This window comes from Capricornis sumatraensis, chromosome 4, assembly GCF_032405125.1.
Source record: "Capricornis sumatraensis isolate serow.1 chromosome 4, serow.2, whole genome shotgun sequence".
Lineage (NCBI taxonomy): Eukaryota > Metazoa > Chordata > Mammalia > Artiodactyla > Bovidae > Capricornis > Capricornis sumatraensis.
Genome location: NC_091072.1, coordinates 49,907,325 through 49,919,890, shown reverse-complemented (window position 1 = coordinate 49,919,890; position 12,566 = coordinate 49,907,325). Strand labels below are relative to the sequence as shown.

Below are 12,566 nucleotides of genomic sequence, written 5' to 3'. Positions count from 1 at the left end.
AACTCTTTGCGACCCCATGGACTGCAGCACACTGGGCTTCCCTGTCCTGAATCACCAACTCCCGGAGTTTACTCAAACTCATGTCCATTGAGTCAGTGATACCATCCAACCATTTTATCCTCTGTTGTCTCCTCCTGCTTTGAATCTTTCCCAGTATCAAGGTCGTTTCAAATGAGTAAGTTCTTCACATCAGGTGGGCAAAGTTTTGGAGTTTCAGCATCAGTCCTCCCAGTGAATATTCAGGATTGATCTCTGGGAAGTTACGAGTTTTGAACACATTGTATTATTGGTCGATTGTTTCTTTTACTTACTGCAGAGATTGTCCAGACAGTTGTCACTCTTGGGGCAGGCACTGCATGGGGATCCTTTTTTATATGGCCAGGTTGGGTAATTGCCTCTGCGAAGAAGAAGAAAACTATCCATTAGGAAAACTGTCCTCCCCGCCCCCCATTGCAGTTTATCAGGGTCCTTGGCTAAACAGTGGACTTCCCACAGAGCTCAGTCGGTAAAGCATCTGTCTGCAACATGGGAAACCTGGGTTCAATTCCTGGGTTGGGAAGTTCCCCTGGAGAAGGAAATGGCAACCTACTCCAGTAGATTCCTGGAGAATCCTATGGACAGAGGAGCCTGGCGGGCTGCGGTTTACGGGATCGCAAGAGTCAGACACAACTTAGTACTGTCTTCTTTTTGGCTAAATCCTAGGATTGAAGTCCACAAATTCAGAAGATTGATGAGAGAAGTGGAGAGAGGGAAGCAGAAATGGAAGCCTGCTAATATTTGCCAAATTCATTCTAAGTGCCTGTGTTTAGGAACCTTTGTCTTAATCATCTCAGTTAATTCCTGAGACAACTCTGGGAGAAAGTTAATTTTATTTCTGTTTTATAGGTAAGGAAACTACAGCTCAAAGATTAAGTTGCCAAAAACCACAATGTACAGATATCAGAGTCAATGAGACCTAGGTTTGATTTTAACGAAATGTTCTCTCTAGTTAATGTCTGGCCTGTGTGATCACTGCCACCCATAAAACTGTCCATCTTAGAGAAGCTCTCATGACCCACATTTTTGTTCTCAGTCCAGCAAACCTCCATGGTTATTATTGGATAGGAGCCTTTTGGCTGGGGTAAGCATCTTCCAAAAGAAAATAACAAGAGCTATGAGGGAGTTCCTAAAGTGCAATTTGTTTTCACATAAAAGATGTGACATTGATAACATAGTAATTACCGAATACTCATGTACCAGGCACTGTTCTAAGTGTCCTTGAATGAATCAATCTTCACAATAACCCAATGGGGAAGATACTAATTTTTTTAATTCCCATAGCTAGAGGCTTAACACTCTGTTAAGTAACTGACCAGGATCAGCTTAGAAAGTGAAATAATATCCAAACAATTTACATCTCCATAAATAACTTCAGAGTAGTAATGATGAGCGGCTGTACATTTATTTCAATGAACTTGCCGTTGCACTAATCTTTTTTTGGAACTCTGCTTTTGAAAAGGCGTTCTTGACTTTTTCGTGTCATGGACCCTTTGGCAGCCTGGTGGAGCCTATAGGTTCTTTCTCGAAACAGTTTTAAAAAGGCTAAAATAAAATTCATAGGATTACAAAGTAAGCCAATTATATTGAAATAATTAGTAACATGTTAATACTTGTGATATACAAACATACTTCTCTGTGTATTAGATCAGAGCTAGCAAGGAGTCTGGTATCCCAGGTGGCTCTGGTGGTAAAGAACCCACCTGCCAGGACAGGAGACGTAAGAGATAGGGGTTTGATCCCTGGGCCGGGAAGATCCCCTGGAGAAGGAAATGGCAATCCACTCCAGTATTCTTGCCTGGAGAATCCCATGAGCAGAGTAACCTGGTGGGCTATAATCCACGGGGTCGCAAGGAGTTGGACACAACTGATGCAACTTAGCACAGCACAGCAGGGAGTCTAATAATTAACTAATTTTAGTGATGAATACAAACTATATTTTGAGAGAACGACAACTAGAATGTGATATGAGATATCTGACATTTATAAAGACACAAGTAGTGCTGTCCAGTCATAAGTATTGCTGATGTGACTGGAATGTTAATTCATAAAAAATATTATTTTCTATAGAAGTTAATGAAAAAGATGTAACGTTTTTCTAATTCAAATTCATGGACTCCTATCCTCTAATGCTATACATTTATTGTTGAAGTTAAGAACTTCCCCCTTTAAAGACATTACTTTTTACTAACACCTCAATTCCGACTAAAAATACATGTTCAAATTCTTTGGCTCCAAGTTAATTTAGGTTGTTTCAGAAATTAAATTGAGCCCCCACTTACTCTATACTGTAGAAAATAGTCTAAGAAATATAGTAGAGGTTCTGATAACAGCTATGGAAGATATCCAAAATAGACATTAGTCCTTGGGATATCTTTCACTGTTACAAAGCACAGTACTCTTTGAGTTAACTTCTAGAATGTTTTTAATGCAATCACTTATACTACTTCATACTTTAATTGTGCATTCTGTACTATTAAGAAGAGGAAAAAATTGCTACTTCAAAAACAAGCCAAAAGTAAGGCAGTTGTGACTTGCAGTGAAATGGCAGAATTCACCTTGGGAAAAAAAATGTTCTGCAAAGACCTGGATTTTGTCTAGAAGGCAATGATTAAGACCAAGAGACCTACAGACTCTGTGCAATAGAAATAAAAGCAAAAATAAACAAACGGAACCTAATCAAACTTATAAGCTTTGGCACAGCAAAGGGAAACGACAGATAAAATGAAAAGACAACCTACGAATTGGGAGAAAATATGTGCAAATTGTGTGACCCACAAGGCTTAATTTCTAAAATATACAAATAGCTCATACCGCTCAATAACAAATCAACCAATCAAAAAATGGATAGAAGATCTAAATAGACACTAATCCAAAGAAGATATGCAAATTGCCAACAGGCACATGAAAAGATGCTCAACATCACTCATTACTGTTGCTGCTGCTGCTGCTGCTGCTGAGAGATGTAAATCAAAACTGTAGTGAAGTGCCACCTCACACTGGTCAGAATGGCTACAAGTAACAAATGCTGGAGAGGGTGTGAAGTAAAGGGAATATATATGGAATATGGTGGTGGTTTAGTCGCTAAGTCGTGTCCGACTCTTGCGACCCCATGGACTGTAGCCCGCCAGGCTCCTCTGTCCATGGGATTCTCCAGGCAAGAAAACGAGTGGGTTGCCATTTCCTTCTCCAGGGGATCTTCCCGACCCAGGAATTGAACCCAGGTCTCCTGCACTGCAGGCGGATTATTTATCAACTAAGCTATGAGGGAAGCCCAATATAAGCCATATATATATATATGGAATATAACTGGCCATAAAAAAGAATGAAATAATGCTATTGGCAGCAACATGGATAGAGCTAATAATTATGCTAGGTGAAATAAGAAAGAAATACCATATGCCATCATATAAATGTGAAATCTAAAATATGACACAAATTTATCTACAAAACAGAAACAAATATAGAGAACAAACTTGTGGCTGCCAAAGGATAAGGTGGGGGAGGGGTGGATTAGGAGTTTGGGATTAGCAAATCAAACTATTTTATACGTATAACTGAATTGGGCTTCCTGGTGGCTCAGTGGTAAAGAATCCACCTGCCAGGGTGGGAGATGTAGGTTCATAGACAGAAGAACGTGGCAGGTTGCAGACCACAGGGCTGCAAGAGTCAGACATGACTTAGCGGCTGAACAAGGGAATCACTGCTGTATGCCGGAAACTAACACAACACTGTAAATCAACTATATGTCAATAAAGTAAAATTTTATAAAAAGAGACAAGGGAGCCTACGTATTCTGCCCAATGGAGAAGTAGGAGGTTTCCGTGTTCCCCTGGTTGCCTGAGGGTTGGGGCCCTGGGACTCTGGTGAAGAGGAAAGAAAGATCTTTATAAAGAAAAGCTCAGAGATGAGTAACAGTCCCCAAGGCAGTGATGGTCAAAGGACGCTGGGTCCTGTACCGTCTGCCTGTGGAGGCGGTTGCTTCCACTTCTGTGGTGTAGTCGTCTCCTCAGCCATCTGCGTGGAGGTGGGGCTCACGGTGACGGAGAAGAGTCCGTTCAGGATGGTGCAGATCGGGGACACCCGAGGTGACCGGGAGGGGAGGAGTCGACCCGGGCGAGGCAGTGGAAGCGGGCCGAGGGCAGGACTGCAGAGCTGAGCGCCCAGAGCCCATTCTGAGGGGATTTCAGAAACGCTGGGGAGGGACTCGACTTTTCAGAATTACATGGCAGTTCTTGTGTAGAGAAGGAAGAACAGGCTCAGATGGGCACGAGGACCCTCTTCACTGGTCCCTGGGCTGCCCTCCACTCACCTTCCAGTCCTTTCCCCACAGGCATGCCCAGTGAGCTCCACATTTAAGGCAAGTCTTGTCACCTTCTGTTTAAAACACCTGGGTGGCTTCAGCTCGTGGGTGGGCCAGGTCAACCTGCAGAGGCCTACAAGGCCCTGGGCGATCTGCGCTGCCTCCTCCCCCAGCTTCATCGCATTCACGGGCCAATTCTCTCATCCTTTCCACGGGAGCTGGCCTTTTGTTTTCATGCCTGAATATCTAACTCTTTCTGAGATTCTCCACATGCCTGGTTCCTTCTCACTCTTCATGCCTAAGCTTAAATATATTGCAGAAAGCCCTTCCCTGAGCATTTTATCTCAAACAAGGGCCCTGCCTACTCATAGTGTCAATTATAGCATCATTTCTATTTCCAGCATGGCTCCTATCCTCATGCAGTTATTTCATCTGTACTTTTATTGTCTGAACGCCACAGACAATAAACTCCAAAGGGGCAGGGACTGTGGCTTGTTGTCCTATGAAATTGAGTGAACACATATTTATTGAATAGTTGAATGAATATGTGCTTTTATTTGTATGAATAAATGAATGTTACTCAGTGTTCATAGAGACATTATGTAATGTGCTGTGCTTACTTAGTTGTGTCCAACTCTTTGCAACCACGTGGACTGTATCCCACCAGGCTCCTCTGCCCATGGAGATTCTCCAGGAAAGAATACTGGCATGGGTTGCCATGCCCTCCTCCAGGGGATCTTCCCAACCCAGGGATCGAACCCAGGTCTTCCATACTGCAGGCAGATTCTTCACCATCTGAGCCACCAGGGAAGCCCGAATATGAATTTGCTTACAAGTTTTACAACTTAGTATTGTTTATATCTCTGAAATCAAGAAAAGTGAGTTTAAACCAAGAGAACTCACTTTTGTACCTTATTATTAAGGACATGCACTCATCTCTCCTCCTGAAAAAACAACAAAATTGCAACTAGCTGAACAACCATTGACAAGAGGTTATTATTTTTATCTGGGTCATGAAGATCTTTTTTGTATAGTTCTTCTGTATATTCTTGCCACCTCTTCTTAATATCTTCTGCTTCTGTTAGGTCCATGCCATTTCTATCTCTGTTGTGCCCATCTTTGCATGAAATGTTCCCTTGGTATCTCTAATTTTGTTGAAGAGATCTCTAGTCTTTCCCATTCTGTTGTTTTCCTCTATTTCTTTGCATTGATCACTGAGGAAGGCTTTCTTATCTCTCCTTGCTGTCCTTTGGAACTCTGCATTCAAGTGGGTGTATCTTTCTTTTTCTCCTTTTCCTTTTGCTTTCCTTGTTTTCATAGCTGGTTGTAAGGCCTCCTCAGACAGCCATTTTGCCTTTTTGCATTTCTTTTTCTTGGGGACGGTTTTGATCACTGCCTCCTGTACAACGTTATGGACCTTCATCTGTAGCTCTTCAGGAGCTCTGTCAGATCTTATCCCTTGAATCTATTTGTGACTTCCACTGTTTAGTCATAAGGGATTTGATTTAGGTCATATCCGAATGGTCTAGTGGTTTTCCCTACTTGCTTCAATTTAAGTCTGAATTTGGCAATAAGGAGTTCATGAAGGCAATGGCACCCCACTCCAGCACTCTTGCCTGGAAAATCCCATGGATGGAGGAGCCTGGTGGGCTGCAGTCCATGGGGTCGCTAAGAGTCACACACGACTGAGCGACTTCACTTTCACTTTTCACTTTCATGCATTGGAGAAGGAAATGGCAACCCACTCTAGTGTTCTTGCCTGGAGAATCCCAGGGACGGGGGAGCCTGGTGGGCTGCCGTCTATGGGGTCGCACAGAGTCGGACATGACTGAAGTGACGCAGCAGCAGCAGCAGCAGATCTGAGCCACAGTCAGCTCCCGGTCTTGTATTTGCTGACTGTATAGAGCTTCTCCATCTTTGGCTGCAAAGAATATAATCAGTCTGATTTCGGTGTTGACCATCTGGTGATGTCCATGTGTAGAGTCTTCTCTTGTGTTGTTGGAAGAGGGTGTTTGCTATGACCAGTGCGTTCTCTTGGCAAAATTCTATTAGCCTTTGCCCTGCTTCATTCTGTACTCCAAGGCCAAACTTTCCCATTACTCCAGGTATTTCTTAACTTCCTACTTTTGCATTCTAGTCCCCTATAATGAAAAGGATGTCTTTTTTAGGTGTTAGTTCTAGAAGGTCTTATAGGTCTTCATAGAACCTTTCAGCTTCAGCTTCTTCATCTTTATTGGTCAGGGAATAGACTTGGACTACTGTGGTATTGAATGGTTTGCCTTGAAAATGAAAAGAGATCATTCTGTCATTTTGAGATTGTATCCAAGTAATGCATTTTGGACTCTTGTTGACTATGATGGCTACTTCATTTCTTCTAAGGGATTCTTTCCCACAGTAGTAGATATTATGGTCATCTGAGTTAAATTCAGCCATTCTAGTCCATTTTATTTCTCTGATTCCTAAAATGTTTATGTTCACTCCTACCATCTCTTGTTTGACTATTTCCAATATGCCATGATTCATGGACCTAACATTCCATAGTCCTATTTATATTGCTCTTTACAGCATTAGACTTACTTTCATCACCAATCACATACACAACTGGGTGTTTTTGCTTTGGCTCTGTCTCTTCATTCTTTCTGGAGTTACTTCTCCAGGGATCTCCAGTTGCATACTGGATGCCTACTGACCTTGGGAGTTCATCTTTCAGTGTCCTATCTTTGTGCCTTTTCATACTGTTCATGGGGTTCTCAAGGCAAGAATACTGATGTGATTTGCCATTCCCTTCTCCAGTGGACCACGTTTTGTCAGACCTCTCCACCATGACCTGTCCATCTTGGGTGGCCTTACACGGCATGGCTCATAGTTTCATTGAGTTAGACAAGGCTGTGGTCCGTGTGATCAGTTTGGTTAGTTTTCTGTGATTGTGGTTTTCAGTCTATCTGCCCTCTGATGGAGAGGATAAGAGGTTCATGGAAGCTCCCTGATGGGAGAGACTGACTGAGGGGGAAACTGGGTCTTGTCCTGATGGGTAGGGCACACTCAGTAAATCTTTAATCCAATTTTCTATTGAAGGGTGGGGCTGTGTTCCCTCCCTGTTATTTGACCTGAGGCCAAACTATGGTGGAGGTAATGAAGATAATGGTGACCTCCTTCAGAAGGTCCCCAAAATGCACTGCTACACTCAGTGCCCCGACCCTGCAGCAGGCCACCGTTAACCCACCCCTCTACCGGAGACTCTGGACACTCACAGGCAAGTCTGGGTCAGTCCCATGTGGGGTCACTGCTCCTTTCTCCTGGGTCCTGGTGCACACAAGGTTCTATCTGTGCCCTCCAAGAGTCAGTTTCCCCAGTCCTGTGGAAGTTCTGGCAGCTCTATGGTGGGTTAATGGCAAGCTCCTCCGAGAGGGCTTATGCCATACCCAGGCCTGCTGCACCCAGAGCCCCTGCCCCACAGCAGTCCACTGCTGACCCGTACCTCTTCAGGAGACACCCAAAATCGTCTGCATAGCAAATCACAAACAGAAAGACAACATATGGAATATGAGAAAATAATTGCAAGTGATGGACCTGACAAGGGATTAATTTCAAAAATAAACAGTTCATACAACTCAGTATAAAAAAAAAACCTAAACAAACAACCCAATTAAAAAATGGGCAGAAGATCTAAATAAACATTTCTCTAAAGAAGTCATACAGATGGCCAAATGGCACATGAAGATACTCAACATCACATGCAAATGCTCAGCACATTTGTATCCGAGAAATGGAAACCAAAACTACAATGAAGTGTCACTTCACACCAGTCAGAATGGCCATCCTAAAATGTCTACCAATAATAAAGATTGGAGAGGCTGTAGAGAAAATGTAACCCTCCTACACTGTTGATGAGAATGTAAGTTGGTACAGCCACTATGGAGAACAGTAAGGAGATTCGTTTGAAAAACTAAAAGCAGAGTTGCCATTTGATCCTGCAATCCCACTCCAGGGCATATAACCCAAGAAAATTCTAATTCAAAGACACATGCACCCTAATGTTCATAGCATTTCTATCTACAATAACCAAGACATGGAAACAACCCATGGATTATTACTCGGTCATAAAAAAAGAATGAAATAATGCTGTTTGCAGCAACAGGGATGGACCTGGAGGTTATCACACTAAGCAAAGTAAGCCGAACAAAGGCAAACGTCATGTGATATCACTTACATGTGGAATAAAAAGAATGGTACCTATTTCTAGACCCAAAGATAATAGAAAATAACCTTATAGCCACCAAAGGGAAAGGAATGGGGGAGGGATAAATTAAGAGTTTGGGACTGACACATAGAGACTACTACATATATAAAATAGATATTACGTAGATATAATACATAAAATAATACATCAGTTCAGTTCAGTTCAGTCGCTCAGTCGTGCCTGACTCTTTGCGACCCCATGAATCACAGCATGCATATATATAAAATAGATAATCAACTAAGACCTATTGTACAGCACATGGGACTATACTCAATATTATTTATATCTCTCTCTCTGTAAGAGGAAAGAATTTGAAAAAGAAAATCGACATATACATAAAATGAATGTGCTGCACACCTGAAACTTATGATAATGTAAATCAACTAGACTTCAGTAAAAATAAATAAGTAAAAGAAAACACAGGGAACAATCTCAGTTCTTCAATAGGGTGAGCTGTTCCTAACACACAGACTCGAGCCAGACCTCCCAAGTCACAGTCCAACTGTGACATTCACTAACTGTGCAGGCCAGTCACTGTGTCAGGGCCTCAGCTGTCTTATCTGCAAAACAGGGGGTAAGAGTAGAACCTATATCACAGACTCTTTACGAAGATTAAATACCTTTAATATAGGTGAAGCACTTAAAACAGTGCTTAGCACACAGTGAGCTTTATACAATTATTACCTCATTGTTTTTAATTACCATAATCCATTGAAAACTTCGATGCCATGGAAAATGTCCATACATACTTGTAAGTAAAAACTAGAAAAGCATGTATTTCCTTTACGATCTCTGCTTTCTAAGTTTGCATATGATGCAAAAGAATACACATCTACATTCAAAGGAAGTTGGGGGAGATGTCATATGTCTTCCCAGTTTTCAAAAGGAGAAGAATTATGTCTTCCAAAAACGAAACTGTCAAAAGTAAGTGAATAATTTATACAGATTGAGGTGTTCAATTCAGAGTGGGTTTTTTTGTTTGTTTTGAGAAATTTATAATTAATATAGTAGAACATTAGAGAACATCTTCCCATCTTGTGGTATTATTACCATATCCAATTAATCTATGTCCCTGAAAACATTTGAGGCTTGCTACCCTTGTACATATGTGTCTCTGTGTGTGCACTTACATAGTGTTTATAAAGGTGTTATACGCACACCCACAAGCAGATACACAAAGAAAACTGGACAGAGGAATTAATGGGCAACATTCAGTTTCTCTTTTACACTTTATTATATTATCCAGATCTATTTTCTGTATCTATTTAATGAAGATAAATACTTCTAAAATAGTTCTTTTTTCCAAAAAGTAATAAATTTCAGCACTTACGCTGGTCCGTAGTTGCATATAAAATGTGCTCCATTGAGAAGAGCTTCGAAGCCAGAAACTCGAGGACAAAACTGTACTGCACAGCCAACTTTGTAACTATCTGCCCAGACAACCTGAAAGAAAATGCGGACTGATATGAAGAGGAGAGACAATAAAATGAACACATAAGTATGATTAGGCCTTCCTAAATACAGGGAGGAGAAGGCAATGGCACCCCACTCCAGTACTCTTGCCTGGGTAATCCCATGGACGGAAGAGCCTGGTAGGCTGCAGTCCATGGGGTCACTCAGAGTCGGACATGACTGAGCGACTTCACTTTCACTTTTCATTTTCACACATTGGAGAAGGAACTGGCAACCCACTCCAGTGTTCTTGCCTGGAGAATCCCAGGGACGGGGGAGCCTGGTGGGCTGCTGTCTCAGGGGTCGCACAGAGTCGGACACGACTGAAGCGACTTAGCAGCAGCAGCAGCAAACACAGGGAGGCCTGGCGTGCTGCAGTTCATGGGGTCGCAAAGAGTCGGACACGACTGAGCGACTGAACTGAACTGAACTGAAACATGGTGAGGTACATGAACTCTAGTGAGATACAGCAGTTCCTACCAGGGAAGTGGTACACGGCGGGATGAAGGCTGGGGCGAGCGGCAGGCTGGGAGGTCAGAGACAGAGGCAGTGCCCGGGGAGTCTTGCAGTGGAGGGAGGGACAGCCCTTTACCAAGTCTCAAAAAGGCCCGCTGGCTGTCACATACTAAAGGGACTGAGAAGATCAAGGGTGAAAAGAGCAGGGGGGGTTGGGAGGCTGCTTCACTGGCCCTGGAGAGAGCAGATGGTGACTCCCACCTGGCTGCCGGTAATGGGGTTTCCTGGAATTAACCAGGTCCACCAGGTGGGGCTTACTGCCAATGCCAGGAGACGGTTGGATCCCTGGGTCGGAAAGATCCCCTGGATGAGGGCACGGCAGGCAACCCATTCCAGTATTCTTGCCAGGAAAATCCCCATAGACAGAGAAGCCTGGCAGTCCACAGGGCTGCAAAGAGTCGGACACGACTGATGCTTGCTTAGCACAACACACCATGCATGCTTCGTCTTCTCGGTAAAGCTGAAAGAATTTGCTTTTGCATTGAGAGTGGGTAAGAGGGGAGGACAAAAATCAAGTTAATGTTTGGGTCTAAACAACATTTACCAAGAGGAGGAAAATTAACAAAGAAGGAAGTAGGTAGGAACAGGGACAAGGAGTTGTGTTCAGCTCCTGTTGCTCCTGAGATGCCCATCAGATGGCCAGGGGTAGACATGTAAGTGAGAGCATGCGAGAAAGAAAGAAGGAAAAGCAGTGACCTAGGAGGGAGACCAAGAACAGGGCCAGCCGCCGGGAGCAGGACCGTGCTGTCCCACTGGACCCCATCATCAGAAGGGTCCTGTGCTTGGTTTAATTCGGTGCTGTCACACATTAAAGCATTTTTAGCGGCACTTTCGCCCCGATTTTTGAGAAAGGGCATCCACATTTTCCTTTTGCATTCTGCCACAAAAGTATACAGCTTATCCTGACACTGTTTGCTGTAGTAGAAACCTAAAGAAGAAAGTATCTGAAGTATTTAAAAAATCTAGTAACTGGAGATAAGCTAGCAATTAAATGCACTCCTTTTTACAGTGATACCAAATTGCATTTGGAATTATTTTTACATATATATGTTACCAGTCGTACCTCACTCTGCTTGCCACACAACAGGCCAATGAATCCGAGAGATAAAGGGTTGAGGCAAGGAAGAGACTTTAATGGGGGAGCCAGCTGAGAGCAGATGGCAGGCTAGCCCCTCAAAAGAGCTATCTTGTCACGGCCTGGTTGCCAGGTTCTTTTATGGATCAGAGATATAGAGGAGGTGAGGAGACAAAGTAAAAAGACTATTCAGTTCTTGCAAACGTCCCCTAGGATGGCGAGCCTCAGGCAGGGCAACGTGCTAGTTTCCCTTCCTTGCGGTCTAGCTGTCCAAGGGGTCACAAAGAGTCAGACAGGAGTGAGCAGCAACAGTCCTTCCCGGGCTGCTGGCTTAGGCGATCTCCCTGAGGCAGGCCAGGGTGTGTGTTTATAATAACTAAAACAGGGCGAGACTCACAGAAGCAGGCCCAGTGTAAACATAGAACTCGCCTTCTGGGTTACAACTCCCGCCTTTCACTGTGCACCCCGCAGTCCTGGGGGAGGAAGGGGGCCGTTTTGCTTGTCAGATGGATCTTCCTGGGAGTGCCCCCGTCTGACAAGCAAAACGGCCCCCTTTGGTGCTGGGGTTTTTAAATGATGAGACCTGTCTTCCTCTGCTCCTCTCGGAAAAGTGCCTACTTTATGCCTGTACGCTTAGAAATACTGAACTTCAAACGTAAGAGGGCATCTCAAGTTAGGAAATTTAGTGCTTTGCTATGCATGGGAAGATGAAGAGTCGGGGCTCATTAAATCCTATTTTGTACATCTTAGCTACCTGGGGCCTGTCATTCTGCTTTCGCAGTGTATCCTCGAGGTTCACCACAGGGAGTGGTTGGAGTGGCTGCCGTCTCAGGACTGCCAGGAGGCAGGCATTCCCCTTTCCCAGGGCTTCCTGGCTCCCATGAAAGGGCTGCAATCGCTGACTGCATCTCTCAGGTCTTCCCCTCTTGGTCATGAGTGACCAT

At 43.6% G+C, this 12,566-nt stretch overlaps 1 protein-coding gene across 1 annotated transcript in view; it reads right to left on the bottom strand.

Annotated features, from left to right (window-relative positions):
- GLIPR1 (GLI pathogenesis related 1) overlaps nt 1-12,566 on the bottom strand; it is a 38,656-nt gene that overhangs the window by 2,877 nt on the left and 23,213 nt on the right. The window contains exons 3-4 of the mRNA XM_068970321.1: nt 9,910-10,022; nt 312-397 (exon numbers count right to left, since the gene is read on the bottom strand). Coding sequence (XP_068826422.1) covers nt 312-397; nt 9,910-10,022 — 199 coding nt within the window. The remainder of the gene's footprint in view (nt 1-311; nt 398-9,909; nt 10,023-12,566) is intronic.